The 23,527-nt window shown below is 49.4% G+C and overlaps 1 protein-coding gene across 1 annotated transcript in view; it reads right to left on the reverse strand.

The window, feature by feature from the left end:
* The window catches only part of LOC144132468 (BTB/POZ domain-containing protein 6-like), a 32,238-nt gene extending 14,250 nt beyond the window's left edge, over positions 1–17,988 (reverse strand). The window contains exon 1 of the mRNA XM_077664900.1: positions 17,875–17,988. Coding sequence (XP_077521026.1) covers positions 17,875–17,881 — 7 coding nt within the window. The 5' untranslated portion in view covers positions 17,882–17,988. The remainder of the gene's footprint in view (positions 1–17,874) is intronic.
* Between the last annotated feature and the right edge of the window lie 5,539 nt (positions 17,989–23,527).

Consider the following 23,527-nt stretch of genomic DNA (forward strand, 5'->3'; position numbering starts at 1 on the left):
AGGTTTGCTCGCCTTGGTAATCATAGAAATGAGGGAGGAGGTCCAGGAGCTCGGCAGGCAGCCACTGTCCCAGGCCTCATTGAAGGTCTCGAGGAGGAATTCATTGGCGCAGTGAGTGAGGTTACAGAGTGTGGTGAACGCATTGTCCCTAGAAGTCCTCGCCATTGCGCATGCCCTCCACTCATTTGCCCACCTTCCTTCTCTCCCAGATGTCATCACTTCGCGCACTTCAGCGTGCACTCCCAGACACCCTTAGAGCGTGTGAGGCTCGCGGTCTCGGTCACAAAGGAGATACCCTCGACTCGGCGTGTAAAGCTCAGTCGGAGACTAGCTACCAAGTGACAAGGGGGTGGTCGTTTGGTGCGCGGCTTTCACCGGTCGCAAGCCAGAAAATGGGTCGGAGCCAAAGGTTCACAAAACAAAACAAAGTTCATACAGCCATGAGACGATACAGAGGATTTCACAATAACCCGTACGAGCTCACACAGTTTGATTTACAAATACAGTGCAACTCGTGCAAAGTAACACTTGAGAGAGGTTATAATTCAACAAAATCTTTGCACCTAAAATGCACTAACACAGCGAGAGACAAACAAACACAATTTGTTGACCGGGCACTGAGACAGTGCGAAGACCTGAGAAGCACTACAGGGCCGATCCGCAGACTGGCGCACGTTGCCTCGCTGGTCCGTGGCTGGGCGAGTGGTGTCTTCCCGGAGTCGAACGGGCGCGCTTCTCTGAAGTTTGAACAGCGGCTCGGGCTGACAGACAGCGGTTACAGCCCCTCGTTTATAGGCGCTTTCCGCATCTGTTCGTTCTTTTCCCCAAAGTTGGCGCGCACATACACGCAGTATCAACTGCACAAGCCCCTTCTCGCACCGGGCGCGCCACCATTGGTCAATCTCGGAGACCGGGTTCTAGAAGCATCGAGGGCTCTCTCGTCTTGCGCCGGCGGCGAAGCGAGGGGAAAAAGGGAGAGGGCACCACTTTGCATAGTCGAGGCTACACCCTCTCAATCGAGAATGAGCAGAAACTACTCAAACCTTCTGGAATTATCGATGGCGCGTGCGCCCATGTCTCCGTTGGCGCCGCGCCGGCGAGCAAAAGGGAAAGGACAGCAGCACACGCAAAGCTACGCGCTCTCCGGGGTTGGTTCTTGGCTGTTTTCTTTTGTTTTTTATTACTGCACGCAGGCGCGATTGCTTACGCGCAGCCCCACTTTTTCGAATATGCGCCGAATTTTGTGACACTGCCCCTTCCTTTAAGAATATTGTTCAACAATATTCACAAAACACAAAATTCGTGCGCACATGCTTGCGCTCACAAGCTGAATGGCGAATGCCAAAAAATACACACGGTAATAAAATTATTTATGCACACACACAACACTTCACAATTGGCAAAGTTCAATACAAGCCCCCACTCGGCAATATATTAACACAACACAAACAAGGAGCATTCAAGTTCGAGGCATGCTTTCGCCTATACTTCCAGGTTCGGCGTGCATGAGTGTAACGGGATGGTTTCCCTCAAGTTTTCGATCGCACTTTTGGTTCTCTTTCGCAAGCGACTCTGGCTTTTATTCCTGTCGCGAGCTCTGCTGTTTTTCCGCCTTCTACTGAGGCTTGCTTCTCTTCCTTACGCGATTTTGGCTATGCTCCCCACTCGTACTCCTCTTTGTGTTTCTGCTCGTACTTCGAGCCCTACCTCTTTTCCTGCGGCTAGCGCGTCTGTTGCGGACAGATTTTACGCCAGTTCGCTCATGACGGCTCCATTTTACGCCAGTTCGCTCATGACAGCTCCACTTCTCGCGTTTCTTTTCGGCGTGCGCTGTTCTCTTTGCTCTTACGCTTCCACACTGAGTCTGTTCTGAAAGTCGGGGTCGTTGGTCTCAACTTTCTAAATTTGCTGCGATGTTCGTGCAGCTTGCTGCACCCGACTCAGCTGTTTTCAGCATGGGTGTGTTCCATTCTGGTTTCTTCTTTCTTCCTCACCTTTCTTTGAGGTCGGTCCTGTTCAACTGCACCTGTATCGGCAGTGCACGATTCGCTTCTCTTTCGTTTTACTATCTTCTGCATTCTTGTACGGCGCACGGCCGGCTCATTTTCATTTGCATCATCCGAGATGGGGTCTCGCGATGAAACCACTGGCTCAGCTCCTTTTAGTTCTTTGAGCACTGAATTTTCTTCCTGAGTTCCTCTCTTGGGCTCGTCACTTTCAGTGCACTCGTGCTTCATTCCTTGCACTGCACTTTCGCCTTTCTCAAAGGCCAAATTTTTATGACCTTGTTCATCGAGAAAGGCCTCCTCGCTGCTTGAGGGTTCACTCGGAACAGATTCCGGTTCTTCACTGAATGTGCTCCCCTCATCTGCAAGTGCATCGGAGCTTTCGTGCTCCTTGACATTTAAGCATTCTTCCTTATTGTCCCTTCTGGCACCCTCAGGCGAGCAACACTCTGAATTCTGGATGGAGCTCCAGCTTTCTTCCTCACCTACAGGCGAGTTCATTAAGGTGCCCTGTGACAGAAGCGTCCGGTTGGCCTTCTCCTTAGTGCCAACTGCCTCGGTGGCAGCTGCACTTTCACATCACTGAGGAAGCGACATTCTGGTCTGATCCTCACTCTCTTCAATCTCAGTCGTAGGAACCCGCTATTCCACAACCACACTCTCACTAATGGAGCTAGTTGCAACCTCTTTCGTGGTTTCCAACAAATCATACTCCTTAGTCTTCCACCCGGCCTCTCCGAAAATAAGCTCCACTGGCTCCCTGACGTTCAAATGCAGAACTTCAGCAAGCTTCCTCGCAAGGATTGAATACTCTCTTTGAAATTCTTGTTCTCGCTCCAGGGCGAGTTTCGCTGCTTCTTCTCGTCTCCTCTGCCATTCTCTCTATTTCTTCTTGTTCCCTTCGTCTCTCTTTCTCAGCGGCTTCTATAGCACGCTGCCTCTCTCTCTCGCTTTCTTCTCGAACCTCTTTCTATTTTTGGTCCACCCACTGAACAAGTTCAGCGCCCTTCAGACCCTTCTGAAGGCCTAGCTCGGCTATCTCCTTTAGATTCAATCTGAGCCTGAACTCTTCAGATGCAGCGCATAACCTCTGCCCAGTGAACCCAAATAACCGCTTTAGCTCGGCACCTCACAATATCAGTCTGCTGCTAAACACTCGTTTACGACCTCTTCGTAAACTCCTTCCGACTCTTCCTCGGTTCTCTGCGCTTACAAGGCACCAAACGTCCTGTCACGTTCGCCAGAATGTGTCACCACTTCACGCACTTTAGCGTGCACTTCACGACAGCATTAGAGAGTGCGGGGGTAGCGGTCTCGGTCAGAAAAGAGATACCCTCGACTCAGCGTGGCAAGCTCAGCCGGAGACCAGTTACCAAGCGACAAGGGGGTTGGTCGTTTGGTGCCCAGCGTTCACCGGTCGTAAGACAGAGAATGAGCCGGAGCCAAAGGTTCACAAACAAAACGAAGTTAATACAGCAAAGAGACGGTCCAGAGGATTTCACAATCACCCGTACGAGCTCACACAGTTTGATTTACAAATACAGTGCAACTCGTGCAAAGTAACACTTGAGAGAGATTACAATTCAACAAAATCTTTGCACCTAAAATGCACTAACACAGCGAGAGACAAACAAACACAATTTGTTCACCAGGCACTGAGACAGTCCGAAGACCGGAGAAGCACTACAGGGCCGATCCGCAGACTGGCGCACGTTGCCTCGCTGGTCCGTGGCTGGGCGGTGGTGTTCTCCCGGGAGTCGAGCGGGCGCGCTTCTCTGAAGCTTAAACGGCGGCTCGAGCTGACAGAAAGCGCTTAAAGCCCTCAATTATAGGCGCGGTCCGCGTCTGTTCGTTCTTTTCCCCTAGGTTGGCGCGCACATACACGCAGTATCAACTGCACAAGCTCCTTCTCCTCCTCGCACCGAGCGCGCGACCCCATTGGTCAAGCTCGGAAACCGGGTTCTAGAAGCATCGAGGGCTCTCTCGTCTTGCGCCGTCGGCGACGCGAGGGGAAAAGGGAGAGGGCACCACTTTGCATAGTCGAGGCTGCATCCTCTCCGTTGATAATGAGTAGAAACTACTGGACCTTCTGGAAGAATCGACGGCGCGCGCGGCCATGCCTCCGTTGGCTCCGCGCCGGCGAGCAAAACGGAAAGGACAGCAGCACACGCAAAGCTACGCGCTCTTCAGCATTCGTTCTCGGCTGTTTTATTGTTTTATTTTTCTGTACGCTGACGCGGGGGGGGAAATCCGACTGTGCGGCCTGCCCGTGGCCCCCCCTGCCACCGGATACGGGCCGGTGTAGTTTCGGCTACTAGGCTTTGTTCCGGTGCAACGCACAGCGGTGGGGATGGGCTGGCCGGGGCCCGTCCTCTGGGGATGCAAAACCCCATGGGAGTGGCAGCGACTCCCAAGCGACTGAGTGGGCCAGTCGCGCACGTGAGGTCCGATGCCTGTGCGGAGGCAGGCCTGGTTTCACAATCAGGTTGGACTCACGGAATTGGACTCAAAAACTGCTCGAAAATCAAAAAGCCTCTGCACGCGGGGGCGTGCGTGGCTACCGGCTGGCGCGTCGGTTCCTGGCCACGGAGAGGCCAGGTCCGCGCGGGGGTTTCCAGCAGAAGGGCTCTGAGGAAGCGATGTCCTCGGGGAAGCAGCCAGGGATGGCTGACCGCGGGGCCGTGGGGCTAGAGCGCGGGACGCCGAGGTAAGGGGGACCTTAGTAGGACCGATGCAAAAACCGTCGATGTTGCGGAGTACCGGTGGAGTAGGCCCGGGTTATCTCACCCTCGGCCAGGTTCTTGGTTTGTGGCCCGGTCAGCCCGGCCCTGAACACTCCCTCCTCAGTAGGTGTGGAGCAAGCCAGGGGAGGAAATAAGTGCATGGTTGGTTGGTTGGAAGCACAGGTGGGTCCCCACTGAGGTGTGGGTCATGGTGCCGAGGGCTGCGTGCCGATAGGCTGACGACCCAGTCTCTATTGGCCGGATCACACCACACATACTTCCGGAGTCTGAAAAGCCGCGAAAAACACTCGACGGTTAGTAGCTGGGAGCGTAATGCAAGTCCGAACCGGACCCCTGAAAGTCGAGGAGGAGCCCGAGGCAGCTGCCCCGGGTTAGGATTCCCTGTCTCCGAGTCGGAGCTATTGCGTCGTTGGGTGGTCGGGCATCCCGTGAGTGGAGCCGCACCATTGGAGAACATCGACGCCCTCCCTGTCCTGGCCAGACAGGAGTCGAGCGATGATAAAATGAGGGTCAACATCTCGCTGTCCCCATTCCCATCACATTACCCATAACCCTTCCCTCAGTCCCATTCCCACAACCTATGTCCTACCCCCTCCGCTACGTCCCAGGGGAGATCAGGGGAGTCTCCCCGGGCCCGCTCCCCCGGCTGTGGGTCGCTTAGTAGCATTACCCCATTTTTTATTTTCCCACCTTCGGGTGGCAAAAGCCCAACATTGCCTTCGGGCCTTTTCATTTATATTACGATTGGGTTAAGCCTGTGATACTTTAGTGGTACAGGCAGGAGCTCATTGGTTTGCGTTTTTTTATGGCAGCTCCACCATACTCTTTGTACGCTGACGCGATTGCTTACGCGCAGCCCAATTTTTTCGATTATGCGCCGCATTTTGTTACGACAGAGAATACAGTTTATTCAGACTCTTATGCCGCTATCCGCCACGTACGAAAGCGCACCCTACCACTATCACTCCAAGAGGAGGTCGAATGAGCGGTCTCCGCAATGCAGTTCTCCACCGCTTCCACCCAATCGCTCTCCGCACATTCAGGGATTGACGCCTATCAGACAGCCCAAGCATTCGGAGGACGGTGGAAGCCACTCAATGCGCCGCACCATCATCGAGGTCTTCCTTGAGCTCCGCCTCGACCCACGCCTTTCCTCTCACCCTCATCCATCACTAACTGTGCTGGAGTCTAGCATTATTCAGAAGATACAAATGAATGCATTCATCACCCCCTCCCACCTGTTTCTCTATCCCTATCGATCGTATCCGTCCTGGCCCAGCGGCCGCTCTACTTATGTGGACCTAGCTCTTTGCCTCTTCTATTGCTCAGCTGCTCAGCATTCGGGTTCTTATCCCACGTTCCCTATCCTTCAGTACCTGGCTCGAGTGGCTTGGCGCAGAAGGGGAAGAGGCAAAGCGTCGACTGTTTGCCTGGGGGGTCGAAATGCTCGGCCAGTAAATTATGGCCGAATAAAGGTCTTGTATTACTACTACTAGGAACGTAACTAGGTGAGCAGTACTTGTTAAGCCAGTTTGCTTTGCAGGTACCACGAAACACTTTCCGCTTTCATGCTATGTCAGTAAAGTCACTTTTTCAACCAAGATTAAAATTATCTGTCTAAACTGCGCACATACCTGGATGGGGACTCCGCGTTTCACTGTCTACCGAGCAGAACAGGCGCAAAACACCAAAGTGCCCTTCAAACTGATCTGCCAATTTCCGTTCTAAATCTAGTAAGACAGACCAACCAGCGTTAACCGCTCGCCACTCCGACTCATTGCTTCCATTGGCATTCTGAGACGCCCAGATACCGCTGGCCGGAACACTCAAGCGCGCTAGCCTGTATCAGAATACAAAAACCACTAGGGATGAAACTCTCGCCACCCGCCTTGTCCAGACAAAAATGGATATGCTAAACCCACTGATATTTTATGAAGCGAGAATAGAGCGCGTGAACCAGTGTGCTACGCCTGGACTTGCAGCATACAGTGTCACGTGCTTGACTTTGTCATTACAAGTATGGAGCACAGTGCTTGTGTCTTAACTCTGCTGTAGTGAGGAGTGACGAAAATACTGAGGCTATGTATGTATAGGTGCAACATCTTGATAGATAAGCGCAAAATATTACACACAATATGCCTCCTAAATTTCACAAGGACACAAAGCACGGAAAACTATAATTTCACAGCTTTGTGCGTTTGCTCGAAACGGCATGTGTACAGAACGACCCAGTGATCGGATAAACTTCAATGTCAGGGCTGTTGTCGCTCCTACTCCGCCCACTCATGCTTAACCGCTGAGTACACACGCAAACCAGGTATGAGTGCGGAGAAGAGGGATTTAGACAAGGTAGATAACCCAGTGAAGACAGCGACAACATCTTGAATGGCCGCCGCTGTGATAATGACGTGTGAGGAAGCGCGCCACACTACGTATACGTATGCAATGAAACCGAACAAAAGCGGCATTAATCACAATTATGCTCTGTGGCAAGCGTACGTGAAGTTCATTTACGTTTATATGTTGTGCTCCCAGTTTAAGCCTCGGAGCATTCCTACAGATAGCAGCCGAACAGCGTAGGTCGTGTCCTTCTTCGTTAATTAAATGGTCTGTGACATTGATGCTTCTGAAGCTCGTTGCATATCATCCGAAATAATCACTTATTTTATCTGGTCACCGAGTTCACGCCTTACACTAACAGATATCTCTACTGCATTGTGCGCAAACAATGGCACAAGCGCCGGCAGGATGCACTTGTGACTTGCGATAAAGCGGTCGCTGCCTGAGTGGAATCAACTGCTCTTTGCACCAACTGTTCTCGGCATTGATAGGCCGGCGCCGATTATGATATTGAAGGCACTGAAGCAATAAGCTTTCAGTGAAAACGCTGGAATAAATTAATTCAAGAGAATTCATTTCGGTGATATCGAGGCCCAACGCAAAAGCGTGAGTACAGCACTGCTACTCCTCGAAAAAAAAAAAACGAAACAAAGCTGCCACCTTAGAGCCATTTTCAAAGCATCGTCCCAGAGACCAGGCGCATATGAGTAGAATCGGGCGCGCAAGCACCCGATAACATACATATCTGGATACCTCGGCATACTGTTCCATCACGTCTCGCTCGTAAGCCCAGTACGAAAGTAAAATATATAAGTACAGCTACGAATCTAACTTCAAACAGCGAAAGGCTGGAAACAAGAAAAATGAAACTCAGAGCAAGGCAAGGCTACTCAAAGCGGGAACACACGCCAAAAGAACGCCTTCAAGTTTTGACATCGCGGCGCAAAAAGGCAGCTATACACAGGTTGCATGGAACATTAAAATAAGGCTATAAACATGGTATGTTAGTTGAAGTCACGTTATATAGTAGCTTGGAACGCTTGATTATTGTTTAAAATCTAGAAATCACATTATATGTTATATCAGCACACCAGTTTGGCATTAAGATTGAACATAATTATTAATGTTGGCTTTAAATGTTGTTATTGCCGTAAAAATGAAAAAGAAAAAGTTATATGCTGCTATCGTAACCATTAAGATAACGTTCAAGAAATAAGCACTTTCAACATTGTCAGAACGTTATTTTAATCTATAAATCACAAATGCAAAACAACATCGCAAATAACTTTCATGCACTGGGTACCGGAATCTTTTAATAATTTAAAGTAATAAGCTGCTCGCACAGTAATTTTTTAGCTAGTTTTGACAGTTCTTGGCAAGCAATGTCAGATCGCGAATAGCGGTTTACCAATAGCCCTCAAACAAAAGTACGTAACCGCTTTTTCTTACCGGTACTCACCTATGGGGCAGAAACCTGAAATCTAACGAAAAGGGTTCAGTTAAACTGAGGTCAACATAGGGAGTTATACAAAGGAAAATGATAAGGTGGAACGCTATGAGACAGGAGGAGAGCAGAGTTGGCCATGTAACTAATAACAGCTAATCACATCCCGGTCAAAATCAACAACAATTAAGCTCTTGGGCAAACCATGTAAGATAACTGATCGCCGTTAATGGTAACGGCCTGGATTCCAAAAGAGGGCAAGCGTAGCAAAACCACCAGAAGGTTAGGTGGGCGGATGACAGTAAGAAGTTTGCAAGGATAAGGTGGCCGCTGCTGGCACAGGACGGGGTGTATTTGGAGATATAATTGAGCCATTTCTTCTGCAGTGGGCGTAATCAGGCTGCTGCTGCTGCTGATGATGATGATGATGATAATGAGGACATTTTTCATCTGGCAGTGCTTTAGCACTATACGTGTTAGATTGCGCCTACCATATGTTTCATGCAGAGCTCCAATATTTTATTAGAAAGCTTTGCGTATTTCCGATTTGCCAATATTGCTCAAGGGACACCCCTCAGTAATGCATACATAAGCTTGATTGAATGTATGAGTGTCAAGTCGTATTATATTGTGCAGCTCAAGCGTCGCCTTTGTTTTTGATCCTTCCAAAGCGTTCAGTAAGTTGTTTACCTTCACAACAGGCGGGCCCACATGCTCGTGCAGTATTGCCTTTTCTTTTTCGAGAATCTTACATTTATATCGTTTAAATGCCTAATGAATCTTACTGAAACCTTATTCAATTGTCTATTTCCAAAATTACAGTAACGTTAGAAAAAAACGCTAATATTGACCTAACGTTTGATTAAACAAAAAAGTAACATTATATTATATTTCTAGTGACACCTGGGTAGCTTCCGCCTTCAATATTGCTGACCTCGCGTAAATGTTGCATCCAGTAGGAAGCAACATGACCATTTGCAGGCAACCTATGCCGGAGACGGCACAGTCCAGTATCTGTGCTTGCACCGAAAACGCAGCCACAACACTAACAAAGAATGCATTGGCTTCGGCTGTTCTAACCGATGCAGAATCCTAATGGGTAGCATATCACCAAATCAAGCAAACTGTGTTATAAGAAGGGCACATTTAGAAGTTTATGTCGCTTCTGTGGTGGCGAACCCGCTATAGTAGCCGTGACTCCCCAGATGTTCAGTTTTCTCAATCGACCCGGTGATACGTATATGTTGTGGTAGAGATTTTTATCGGCTACCGAGTTAACCTCTGACCAAAGGTAAAGTGAATAGCTCCGGACCGCCACCGAATTAGAAATTTCCCAAGGGCTGTATTACACTGAATATTTTGATGTTTCGAGAAATGTGTGGTACTTACAGGGTTCAAGTAATGCGAACCAACGTGTTAAAAAATAAAAACAGCGCACCAAAGCTGGATGATATCAACGACATATAGTTTGCCTTTGTGTGCAGCTGCTCGGGGTATATTTAATAATTTATGTTAACTAGCTAATTAGCTATATTTAATTGTGAACATGTTAATATTCGCATTAGGGTTACAAGCATTTCGAAAAGTTTTAGGGGCAATTAAGGAAAAACCATTAAGTTTTTTGTGGCAACGTATCTTCAACATGGTCCCCTTCTCCGGCATTTGAAGACCGCTAAATGTGAAAAAACAAAAACCACGTGACAGCGTGCGCTCATGCGCTCATTCCAGCGCTCCCAACTGTGTTTTGAACGAAGTAAATGTGCACGCTGAGTAAGAGGTGCACAATAATACAAATAAATCTAATGGAAGCTACCTTGAAATACGCGACATCACTAAATTCTCTTTATTTTTGTCTTGTCTTTGTGATGGCTCAATGAAAGCTTTGACTGAATTGGTTGTCGGTGGCCCGCGTATCCTAATCACAGATCACGACACGCGCTTTCCACTTTCCGGAACAATTCCCTGACGCAATTTCAAGGTCATGAAACTGCGGCAAGGCGGCGTCTGCCGCTCACTTCGAGACGGGGAGCGGGCACATTCTGTTCCTTCAGAACACGTCCGGCAGTTCATCTTTTTAGCAATTTTCTTCTTCTTGATACACTATAGTCATTTCTATATTTCGCCAGCTTTCTTTAAATGCTGGGAAAAAGGAGCACGTAGCAGATACGTTGCAAGAAAAAAATGTGGATCTATTGTTTCTTAGCCGCCTCTACATATTAACGAAACGCCCGTGACCCTACGGTGATATTAACAATTTCGCATTATAAATATTACCTAATTAACTAATTAAGCGGAATAACAAATAAACTGAAAAGCGCCACGTGAAGGGAAACAGTATGTCGTCGGTTTGATGCAGCTAGGGTGCGCTGCTTGTTTTGAGGCGAAAACCTTATACGGCTCAATAGCAACGAAACCCCGAGGCGTCCGGGCCCAGAAAAAGTGGTCCACAAAACCACCCAACGACATTACCAGAAAAGATAAAAAATTCCTTCCGAGAATGAAAGCAAGGACCGTCAGATTGTGAGGTGAGCACTCAACCCATGCATCGGCCACAAAACCGCGCTGTTTCCTAGCGAATAAAGGTTATCCTATTGTACGTGTTACTTACCACTGTGCGCTGATGAGTACGTGTCATTAGGAAGTAAGAAAAATAAAAATTAAAAAATTAATGCTTTCGCCTCCAAATCCCGTCAGCAGTCAAGTGAACTCCGTAATTTGTACTCTTTGGTTCAAGTTACGAGAAACGCTACGCAAATGACAGCGCCATTCCTTTTAAAATACCTCATTGTAAATTTGCGCATGTATATGTCGTCCCCGTTTGTAGGAAAACAAATTTTTTCAACGAATAAGAATAAGCCAAGAGGTGATGAAGCCAGCTAGAGATAAGGCAGCACAGCAACGACCTGATATCAGCGCACCAAGCAGCACAGCTCTGAAGCACACTTCGCATTCTTAGAGCCGTGGAGAGCGACACAGAGTCAGCGGCTTTTGATATTTCTGCAAGGCCTTAGCTGTCTGCGCCGTTTCAGAGACAGACGGATGCTGAAGGAACAGAGATTGTGCACTCCACAGGAAATAGGCTATGCACACGCAAGGGCACATTGGCGCCAAATTGCTACATAGTGTCACAACCGATGACGGAAAGAGGCAGATATCTAAGACGCCGGGCTGTCTGTATTTCCTGCAGTATTTCCTACGTTTCCAGCAGCCCTCTTGGGAGCCCGCCATCCAACACCGCCCAACCCAGCGCGGCTTTCGTTTACACAAATACAGTAAAATGTATCCTTGTTAATACCGTGACTCCTGCCCCTAGTGTGATGTAAGTCTCACACTTTTGCATTTCGCGGTGGTGTGCAGGCAAGCATGAACCGTTAAAGACGATTCAAACGTCTTACGACCAACGGGAAGCTCAACGGACTATAGCGCATTCTGGAAGAGCAGCTAAAGCACACTGGAGTTCGTGAAGGCGGGGCTTTATTTGCCCTCTCTCCCTCTCCGGCCCCAGGCCGTCGCGGCAGTCGTAAAACACCGGCTGTTGGCTTTGACACACCGTGTGGTCGTAGTGAATATGGCATTTGGCTGCTGATGCCAAGCACGTCGGAACGAAACCGGTCACAACGGCCGAATTTGGGCTGAGGCGAAAGACTCAAAGGTCTGTGGGCTGTGTGATGTCGCTGCACCTTGCGGCGCCAGTTTCTTTTATTTCCGTTCAGATGCCGCGAATGCTGAGTGGCTGGGAACGCTGCACATTGCGGGGTTTCGCGTCCCAATGCGATACATGCGGTAGGAAGGCGGGAATGATTAAGGGTTCCGGGTTAATCTGGACAGCCGCGGGTTCTCCAACGTGCACTGACATCGCGCAGCGCAGGGGCGTTTTTATATTTCGCCTGCATCGAAATGGCGACCGCCACCGGGATCGAGCCCGCGACCTTGAGGTCTGTAGCAGAAAGCCAAAGACATTGAGCCACCGCGGTGTATGGCTACAAATATCATTCCGATCGTCAAGCGCTAAGGGATATTTTTAGTATTTGCGTAACGTTAACGCGATGTCGCGTCGCGAAAAATATTGCCAGCATACAAATAATGATCTTTCTAAAGTTTCATTAAGTTGGTGTACGGGAAGTGCCCTCAATGGCTGTTTGCAAATAATGTTCGTAGTGGTGATCTCGTCGCTTCGTTGGTAACTTCTCGCGTGTCACTCAGCGTTATGCGTTATAATGCAAATCGCCGCCCATTGGCTGCCATGGTAACTGAGGTGGCTACATAATTGAATAAAATAGTAAGAGGCGCGAGCGTGATACACGAGCACCACAGCCAGAAACCAAACTCTGCTGATCCGGTATACATACCCCTTTCTGGCAGGTGTCAACGTTGGGCCACTAGTCCCGACATTCGTGTAAAATTTGTGGGCCAACCGTGTGCCGCACAATGTTCTGGATGGTTGGTGTCATACGAGTCAGCGTTTCGTACAGTATACATGTACTAGTTAAGTCAGAGGGTAGCTCGCGGCAGGCATTCGAACCGGCGACCTGTGTTTCAGAAAATCAGCGGAAAAAATAAGTGGACGTACCGCAATTCCGCGCCTTTACGAATCTTCATATCTACAATGCGGCTCAACCGTTTGTCGCAGTGTTCAGGGTGGTGGCATACGATTTCGCGGTGCAGCGAAAACTTACCAGTTAGAGTCTAGCTCATGGCACAGATCCGAACCAGCGACCTATGTTAGGTGACCATAAATGCTAAAGGAGCTAGCGCTCGATATTCGACCGCTGCTGCAGCGTCACCTTATTTAATTTTTAGGTTATTGCGTAGCTCCCGCTTGCCGCAATATGACGCTGCCCGTTCAATGGCCAGCTTCGCTTGACAGTCGGTTGGTTGGTTTATGGGAGTTTGAAGTCCCAAAGCGACTCAGGCTATGAGAGACGCCGTAGTGAAGAGCTTCGGAAATTTCGACCACCCGGGGTTCTTTAACGTGCGCTTACATCGCACAACACACGGGCCTCTAGAATTTCGCCTCCATCGAAATTCGACTGCCGCGGCCGGGATCGAACCCGCGTCTTTTGGGTCAGCAGCCGAGCGCCATAACCACTCAGCCACCGCGGCGGCTCGCTTAGCTGTAAATGTGCGTTTGGAGCCAGCGGAGGGCATTATGGACGCTCACACACGAAGTATGTCATGTCGTGGTCATGAAAGCACTAAGCGGCTCGGACCAACATAAACAAAATAAAAGATTATCACAAGTGACGAGCAGCCTGGGCGCTGTGGTTAGGAACACGCTGATAACAAGAGTGACAAGCGTGTTTCCGGAACAGCTGTGCCGTGCCAGTCTCGAGGTCCGATTTAGCAGCTCTGATGGCGTCGGTTGAAATGATCTTTTTTGCTCACGCCTCGAGAGACCACGAACTTTCACTGAAAGCCTTTTCGCGGCCAGTGGTGACAAGTGCCATATAGCAAGTTACGCCAGATGACAGCAGTGCGACCAAATACACCCCGCGGAGCGTCGCAAACAAGCAGACTAACAAACAAGCAAACAAACAATCAGCGCTTGACGTCACGATGACCTCGCTACATGTCGCAAAGTCTGTCGCGTTGTGACGCTAGCAACATCTCCTTGCTCCCCTCGGTTGATGTGGACGTTAGCCACATGTTGACACAGAGTGGTAGAGGGGCGGGTGTCGTGAAGCGTCCTGGGGACGCACTTCGCGACTGGTGACTACAGAGAGATATGCAGGTCTTCTGACCGTCAGAGCGTTGAAAGGCTCTCCTCGAGAGGCTATTTAATACAGTACGTAAAAACTGCTGCCGAAACTTTTGGGGCTCTCTGCTTTAACTCAAAAGATCTCAAACTTCCCCGGTCCCGGGACCACCAGCGGTCAAGATCGATCTCCTCAGCTGCCACACTACCAACCCCCGCGCTCTCCTTCGCGCGCGCCCATGACGTCTTACTCGCGCCAAAACTCCACCAGCATCCAGTAGACCATTTTCTCGCTAAAACTTACTCTAGCCAAAACATTCAAACTCACAGCAATATTGAACTGCCATGGAAATACCATTGTTATAATTGTTATGACCAGGTTGTGCACAAAAAAAGAAAAACTTTACAGCATCTAAAGACCCGGGGGGGGGGGGGGGGGGTTGATCGTTCTAATGTCTGTAAAAGCTCGTTAATTCAAACCATAGGGCACCGGAAAAGTGGTGAAATTACGAATGATCATGAAAAACCAGCAAGAACCAATTGCATTGTAGTACATTTGTTTGGTGAAAGAATCTGGAATGGTAGCTTGCTTTCAGATGAAAACGGTGGGCAGATGACTTAAAATTTTCAGTTTTTCATAAGTGCTTTAATACGTCTATACTATAGGAAGCGTCGAAGCAGAACTGATCAGAAGCGTTCAAGGCCTCCCCGACAATCTTCACGGTGCGACGCGCAAGCGCTGGAGCTCCACCGCTGATTCGCCACACCCCGCAGAAGCGGCAGCGTCGCGTGTGAGAAGGCTTTACTGCACAAACGGCGACCGGCACATGACGAGCACGCAGCTTTGGCGCACTGGAACAACTGTGGAAAGAACTACGCGGACGAACGCAATCGCGCCAATCTGCGCCCGAAATAGCACGCGGCAGGGCTCAATTAGCAGGCTGCTACGGGCTTGCGCGAGCCTGAGAAAAGCGAAACCGAAACTATGCAGGCTGACTGGTTTTGAGACACGGCCTTGCATTTGTCATCATGTTGTGTTGCACGTACGTCTCAGGTGCACGGATTACTCAGCAGCATATAATTCAGGTTTCAACAGCGCTAGTTCGTCGATTTCTTAACGCGCCAGTCTTACCTAGACGCAGCCTCCCTTCGGGGGCCATTCGAATTAACCGGTGCGACACGTGCAATGCCCGAATTAGCCAGCGTACGACGCCACAGACTTACGTGGGCGTTGACCAGGACTACGCCGGCTTTTCTAATTATCCGGATTTCCGAATTAATGCATGTTGAATTAGGCGGCTTTACTATTGTGCCGCAACTTGCAAAAGTCTCCGTTCTTCTCCGCGCCGGTGACAGCTGCCAAGATCGCGTTGTCGGTGAGATCCTCATTTGTCATGACTGAATCGTCACCGTGCAAGAATTCTTCGACACGACAGGCAGCAATCATCACCGATGACCATAGCGCTATTATCACTATCCCAGCGGGAGCTTCGCGCGCCTCTACGTTACCAGCACCTTTATCCGAGAGCGCACCCCTCAGGTTAATAATGGACTGCTCCACAGAGGCTCGGTATCATGCTCCCTACTCTCTTATCTGCGTCAGCCTTTTTGCTCTTACGTCGCCGCGACTGCGGTGTGTCTCCGTGTGCGTGGTCAAGGTTTCTTTCGCTGCATCGGCTCGGTTCGTCGGTCCGCTCCACACGCGCGCGCTTTTGTGTTGTAAGCGTGGTTTTCCTGGTGAGGTTGTAGCGTTTCAATGTTTTTCTTTCTGTTATGGCTGATGCTCAGGGACCAGATTTAATTGTTATAAGAAGTAATGTGCTATGACAGCATTGCTATAAGCGGTTTATGTTAATACAGAACGCATGTGAAAGCTGATGGTGGCGCGACTGACCATTGCCGTACGTAACTGCTATATCGCTTTAATTGGTACTGCTATAAGTGGCTTTGACTGTAGATTATTGTAACGCCATCTTTCAGACTTAAGATATAAGAACGAAAAGAAAAACACACAATATCAAATGCGCGCCTCGTTGTAAGCCACGGCGGCTAACTAAAAGGCACAGCGAACAGAAGCAACCACAATATCAAACACGCGCATCAACGTTAGACGCTCTGGCTAGCTAGGCGGGAAGAATGAAATAAAAAAAACAGCTGCGGTTTAACTACTCCTGAACCTGCCTATAGAGCAAAATTTGTAATGCATCGGGCACGCAGACGCGGTTTGGTGTTTGTGCAAAGTTGAGTGAGTTCCGCACACTAGATGGGCAGCGCACCCACCTTGCCACCTTGGCAGGTGGCAGTTAATGGTTGATTGTGAGAGAGGTTGGTCACCCAGTGAACGCTGCGGCCTACTGCTGCAGTGCCGTGTGGCTGCTACAACGTTGTTAGCGCTAATGCATGCAGCGCACATCTCTCTGTGTCCACCGCCACGTACCTCAAAGCGCCATTGAGGTGTCCACTGACCCAGAGAGCCAGTTACACTTCCTTTCCTAAACATCGTTGGTCTACAACGTTGCCAACGCCAATGAACACAATGATCGCAGACGGCCTATGCTAAGAGAGGCGAGAGCTCGGTTTAGGCGACGGCGGCTGAGTGACATCATAGCTGTCACGTGGTTTCTCCTCGGTATAGAAGGTCCAACTCGCGCATACGGCGATGAACCTACGTAGACTACTAGTGAAGCTTTCGTTTAAAAACGCACAGCGCCGGTCTACCCGAGCCGTCCTGCCATCGTCACGTATTTCGAATAGACTCTGAAAAACAAAGCATTGTTCACTCTCTTCCCCGGAGGACACAAAACTTGCGCGCGGCGCTGTTTTCAGTCTTTGCCCGCTTGTCGGCGCATTCCATTGCACTAGAGACTTCGGCGGCACTCCTCACGTTTTCCCACGACGTACCCTGGCTGCGCCGTGGTTTTACTCATTGTGCGTATAGCGTACAGCAAATGAACGCAGTATGCACAATGTGTGCATGCAAACCGGAAATAGCTGTGGTCACCTGCTGGTTCCCATAGATTAGCTCCAAAAGAGAAGGCAGCGCACTCAACTGAAAGTGTGACACCGGCAACCTAAGCGACGTTCGCGTCACCGTGTTTGTCACCTTACTGGGAGCACCGAACCGAGCATAATTAACACTCTGAAGGCCAGTTGCCGAACTGTGACGGGTCAACATTGGCGCCCACTAAAGTGCCCTCTTTATGTAGGTTTGGTTTGGGTTATGGGGCTTAGTGTTCCAACGCGACTCAGGCTATGAGAGACGCCGTAGAGGAGGGATCCGGGAATTTCGACAACCCGGTGATCTTTAACGTGCACTGACATCGCACAGTACACGGGCCTCTAGAATTTTGCCTCCATCGAAATGCGACCGCCGTGGCTGGGATCCAATCCGCGTCTTTTGGGTCAGCAGCCGCACTATGTAAGATCTACACTTCATTTACAAGTATTCACTTAAGACGAAATATAATAGCGGGCGGCCGGTAACATACCTCGCATTTAAATGTTTCGGCGGTCCAGCATGGCGCGTCACGTCAGAGTAGCAGCCAAAAGAATGGGCTACGGCGTTCGGAGGTGACAGTACAAGGGTATCGAAACAGCTGTTCCTTGCTAGCAGAACGTAGGAATAAAAACTGGTGCCCTACTCACAGGTCATCTTTCACTTTGTAGGCAACTTCACGCAGAGCTGAACGAGTCGTCCGAGAGTCCGAGCAATATGACGCGCACTGGCGCAAAAACGAAACTTCTCGCGGTGAAGCATTGTGTCAAGGGGACGAGGAAAGGGAGTAAGAGAGAGGACGCGGCTGCTTTTATTTATTTACTATCTTCCAATTTCCGCTTCGTTTTCCCTTTCCGCCAGCTGCGAAGAGCGGCTTGCGGATAATGCGTCTGCCTGCGCCGCAGCGAGCTCTGAGTGCAGAACGCCTCCGCGATCCAATACAACACGAGAAGCAACGCGATCCTTGAATGAACGGCTCGTTGAAAACGCCTCCCAGCATTCTTCAGACTGCGCGGAATGTCTATATTTTATGTTTGTGTGTTTGTAGGTTTGACCTTCCTCGAAGCGTGCTTCCCATCGCAGCAGCACGCGCATCACGTGAAGCCACGATGAAAGACGGATAGCGGGGGGACAGGATGGAGCTTATGCGTAGCCAAATGTTTCCGTGCGAAAGACGGTTATCGGGCATATTTGAATGCAGCCTCACCTATCGGCGACTTTTGTGCCCACTTAGATGCAACCATGGACACATACTGCTGACGCAAAGCTCTTGCACTGGCACATTGTGGTTTATCTACACTTCTGACACAAGTCCGCGCTAACTAAGTCCGGCTTTCTAAGAATGCATACCCTCCTCACAATATAATCTGGTCTATGGTTCGAAATGACACGTTTCATTATATCGATAACAGAACTGCTTCAACGCAGGGGCAGACTAAGGGGCCATTACTGGAGGGGGCAGTCGGACGGCGTGTGCGACTGGAACCGCGCATTGCTTGGGCATTTTTTTGGCAAAAATTGGGTTTGTTCAGAATGGTGTGCCTTCGTTAACTTTTACACTTCTGGGAAGGGGGAGGGGACGGTGGCTGTCGCCACCCCCTCGTAAATCCGGCCTTGGTTCCAGGAAAGTAACATTCAAACGCAAATTCTTGCCTGTGTAGCTCCTGCTGTCATACCTGTCAGCTGCCGGCTGCCTTCATAGGAGTGCGCACAGGGGGTGCGGGAACGGTGTGCAGCCCCCCCCCCCCCACCCCTTAATCGTGTAAGGGGGGCGCCGTGTCTGCCCCATACCTTTACTTTGTCGGAACTGTACCGCCATTGTTTAAAGGAGTATAGACACAAAAATTTGGGGTGAGCGTTTTCATGTTTGTAATGATGCGTAAGGCGTTATTATACATGGAATACTACCTGGTATTCTCCTACGACCGTCAAATAATTTAAAATGAGATTTCTTTTTCGTGCTGTCTCGATTTCGGTTTCAACAGCCGCAAGAGGACTGTGACGTCAACGTGTACTTACAGGTGGCGTGAGACATGACAAACTGCAATATAATAGCTGCTTCCTCGTTCATTGTCATTTCGGCTCTTGAGGAAGGCTGGCTTCAGTACTGCAGTAAATTAAAATGATAAAGCAGCGGTTTTATGGGCCTTTTCCATGCCTTACGTGGCACAAAAGCATTCTTTGTCGTCACAGTCACCGTTCGGTTGTTGAAACCGAAACAGCATGAGAGAAAAAATTTGATTATAAATTACTTAGCTGACGTAGACAATTATCACATGGTGATTCAAGCGTAGTAGTGTTTTCTGCATCATTATACTGGAGAAAAAATGCCGCCAAAATTAGGTGTCTATACTGCTTTAAGGTGCAGTGTTATGGCCATGCAGGTTTTTTTATGACACTGGCTACCCGCTTCCTCAGTAGTTCGGCGCATGCGACAACTCGAAACTTGAGATCTCCATCGTACGCGCTTAAGCGTTTATTCTACATCGAAAACGGTAACGTGCGGAAGACTGGCAAAACCGACGGCTCAGTATTATGTGCTCAAAAATGTCAATAATGTTAGAAGCAGGCAGGTTTCATATTGCAGCCTCTTTGGGGAACGTTATCGCCCGTGTAAAGCATTTGTGTTCTGCCGATATATTATATAGTAGGCTATCGGCTCCCAAGCGGGGGGAGCGACCGATACACGAGTGCGGCCCTCTTAGCCGCATATATAAGGCATTTGTTTTCCGGCCCTGAGGTCAGGGTTCTCTTTGGTTCAAGGCGTAGATGTAGGTGTCATCAGGAGTTGCTCCTGCGCGTCACTTGGCGTTGCGCTGTGTGACTTGTATGCTTTCCAAAAATATGATACCAGAAGACGTGGAAGGTGGAATCTCTGCTAAGGAAACAGACCAGGCACTACGTCATCCACTGTTGGAGTTTCTGGCGTGAACGCTCTCTTAGACCGCGTCTTCCAGCTTTCGCGACGCGTTGTTTCAATCGCTGGGATCGCCGCCACGAAGACGAAAGTGTCGGCAGAGCTTGTGAATGGGTTGAAAGTCTTCATACCGAACGAATTTTAAGGCTGCCACTCAGAACGGAAAAGCCGTGGAAAGTTACCTTTCCTTTCGCAGATTGAAATTTACGAATTGCTAAACGTGAGGAGCATATATATTTATGCAATGACAGCTTGTCGGCAGTGTCCTTCAGTTCGTGACCTCATTGAGGTTTCCTGGCCAACGAAAAATAGGTTTATTAATAACAATAGAATAACAGGCTCAAAAAGGCAGGTCATATGAATAGACAAATTTCTGGAGTCGCAGTAGTGTGGAAGGGAAGAGTATTAGACTGTCTCTCAGCTAGCGACGTATTTCACCAGGTTCGCCCAAAAAGGACGGAAAGACCGAAGTCCAAGAAGGACATTTATCAAACATTTCCTGACCGTAGAGGCTGGACACAGAAGCACAAGGAAAAAGACGCTGACCTCTTTAAGGATCGAGAATTGGTGTTAGGGATAGAAAATGTCAATTAAAACATAGAAATATAAACTGCCTACTTTTTTTTCCCTGCTGAAGATAATCCGTGCATGCTGCATGGATTATCCTCTCTGCCGGTTTAATGAAATCGACAAGTAATGAAGTCGGGCATTCGCTTACAACACAGAAGCGACGCCGACGGATCGGAGAAACTGCTTATAAAGTAAGTACTTTGGTGAAATGATTCAACGAATCAAGCGCCGAAGGGTGAGTTTCAGGGTGCTTGGTGAGCCAGAAGCTTCTAAAAGAAGCTCATCTAACCATTGGAAGGAAATGTTATTTTCCAAAACTGAACCCAATTTTGAAAGAAGCCCTCAATTAGTGGCCTGTTAGCCTCACCTCACCAGCCATCCATTCCCTGCGGCAGAGACTTAGCCCTCCGCCTGGTACGAAATTTCTCATGTAGTCCACACCCCAAGGGACATATAGTGCATTACCAGTCAGCGACCAGGAACAGTAAATAGCACTTCTAAAAGCGCTCCCGCGAGAGCGTGAGCCTTCCTGTGGGCGAACTGGAGTGGGAGCAATGTCATTCACTGCTAGTCAAGGAGCAGTTGTTCTGCAGCGCGAAGAGTCCGGAGCAGTCCACAGTGTTCCCTCGTATAAAGTGGAGTGCGATGAAGTGACTCGATATTAAAGCGTCCTATCCTTGCCGTCGGCAGGGTTTTTGTGTGCAGTTTGGCGCAGTGACAGCGCTGACTACGGACGCCTATTTTTTGCTCTTCATTTTGTGCCGACCTTGCCTGGTGTGGACGCTGAAGATTCTGCAACAGCACCCGCCACATCCACACTCTCGCCTATTCACAATCTGCGCATTCCAGAGCAACATTGAGGAATCCACCCCCTGCTGCCGGCCAGTCAGCTCACCAGATTCTACGTGACGTCATTACACGAAGACATCATATGCCTGCAACAAGTCCTGGAACGTTTCTCGGCAGCAGTCACAGCGCTGACAACGGACGCCTAATTTTTGCTCTTCAATTTGTGCAGACCTTGCCTGGTGTGGACGCTGATGATTGTGCAACAGCCCCGGCACATCTAGACTATCGCCTATTCACTATCTGCGAATTCCAGAGCAACATTCAGGAATCCACACCCTGCTCCAGGCCAGTCAGCTCACCAGGTTCTACGTGACATCATCCCAAGAAGACTTCATATACCTGCAATAAGTGCTGGAACGTTTCTTGGAAGCAGTGACAGCGTTGATAACGGACACCTAATTTTTGCTTTTCAATTTGTGCAGACCTTGCTTGGTGTGGACGCTGAAGATTGTGCAACAGCCCCCGGCTCATCTACACAATCGCCTATTCACTATCTGCGAATTCCAGAGCAACGTTGAGGAATCCACCCCCTGCTGCAGGCCAGTCAGCTCACCAGGTTCTACGTGACGTCATCCCAAGAAGACTTCATATACCTGCAAGAAGTCCTGGTACGTTTCTAGGCAGCAGTCACAGCGCTGACAACGGACGCCTAATTTTTGCTCTTCAATTTGTGCAGACCTTGCCTGGTGTGGACGCTGATGATTGTGCAACAGCCCCGGCACATCTAGACTATCGCCTATTCACTATCTGCGAATTCCAGAGCAACATTCAGGAATCCACACCCTGCTCCAGGCCAGTCAGCTCACCAGGTTCTACGTGATATCATCCCAAGAAGACTTCATATACCTGCAATAAGTGCTGGAACGTTTCTTGGAAGCAGTGACAGCGTTGACAACGGACACCTAATTTTTGCTTTTCAATTTGTGCAGACCTTGCTTGGTGTGGACGCTGAAGATTGTGCAACAGCCCCCGGCTCATCTACACAATCGCCTATTCACTATCTGCGAATTCCAGAGCAACGTTGAGGAATCCACCCCCTGCTGCAGGCCAGTCAGCTCACCAGGTTCTACGTGACGTCATCCCAAGAAGACTTCATATACCAGCAAGAAGTCCTGGTACGTTTCTAGGCAGCAGTCACAGCGCTGACAACGGACGCCTAATTTTTGCTCTTCAATTTGTGCAGACCTTGCCTGGTGTGGACGCTGATGATTGTGCAACAGCCCCGGCACATCTAGACTATCGCCTATTCACTATCTGCGAATTCCAGAGCAACATTCAGGAATCCACACCTTGCTCCAGGCCAGTCAGCTCACCAGGTTCTACGTGACATCATCCCAAGAAGACTTCATATACCTGCAATAAGTGCTGGAACGTTTCTTGGAAGCAGTGACAGCGTTGAGAACGGACACCTAATTTTTGCTCTTCAATTTGTGCAGACCTTGCTTGGTGTGGACGCTGAAGATTGTGCAACAGCCCCCGGCTCATCTACACAATCTCCTATTCACTATCTGCGAATTCCAGAGCAACGTTGAGGAATCCACCCCCTGCTGCAGGCCAGTCAGCTCACCAGGTTCTACGTGACGTCATCCCAAGAAGACTTCATATACCTGCAAGAAGTCCTGGTACGTTTCTAGGCAGCAGTCACAGCGCTGACAACGGACGCCTAATTTTTGCTCTTCAATTTGTGCAGACCTTGCCTGGTGTGGACGCTGATGATTGTGCAACAGCCCCGGCACATCTAGACTATCGCCTATTCACTATCTGCGAATTCCAGAGCAACATTCAGGAATCCACACCCTGCTCCAGGCCAGTCAGCTCACCAGGTTCTACGTGACATCATCCCAAGAAGACTTCATATACCTGCAATAAGTGCTGGAACGTTTCTTGGAAGCAGTGACAGCGTTGATAACGGACACCTAATTTTTGCTTTTCAATTTGTGCAGACCTTGCTTGGTGTGGACGCTGAA

Source organism: Amblyomma americanum, chromosome 5 (genome assembly GCF_052857255.1).
Source record: "Amblyomma americanum isolate KBUSLIRL-KWMA chromosome 5, ASM5285725v1, whole genome shotgun sequence".
Lineage (NCBI taxonomy): Eukaryota > Metazoa > Arthropoda > Arachnida > Ixodida > Ixodidae > Amblyomma > Amblyomma americanum.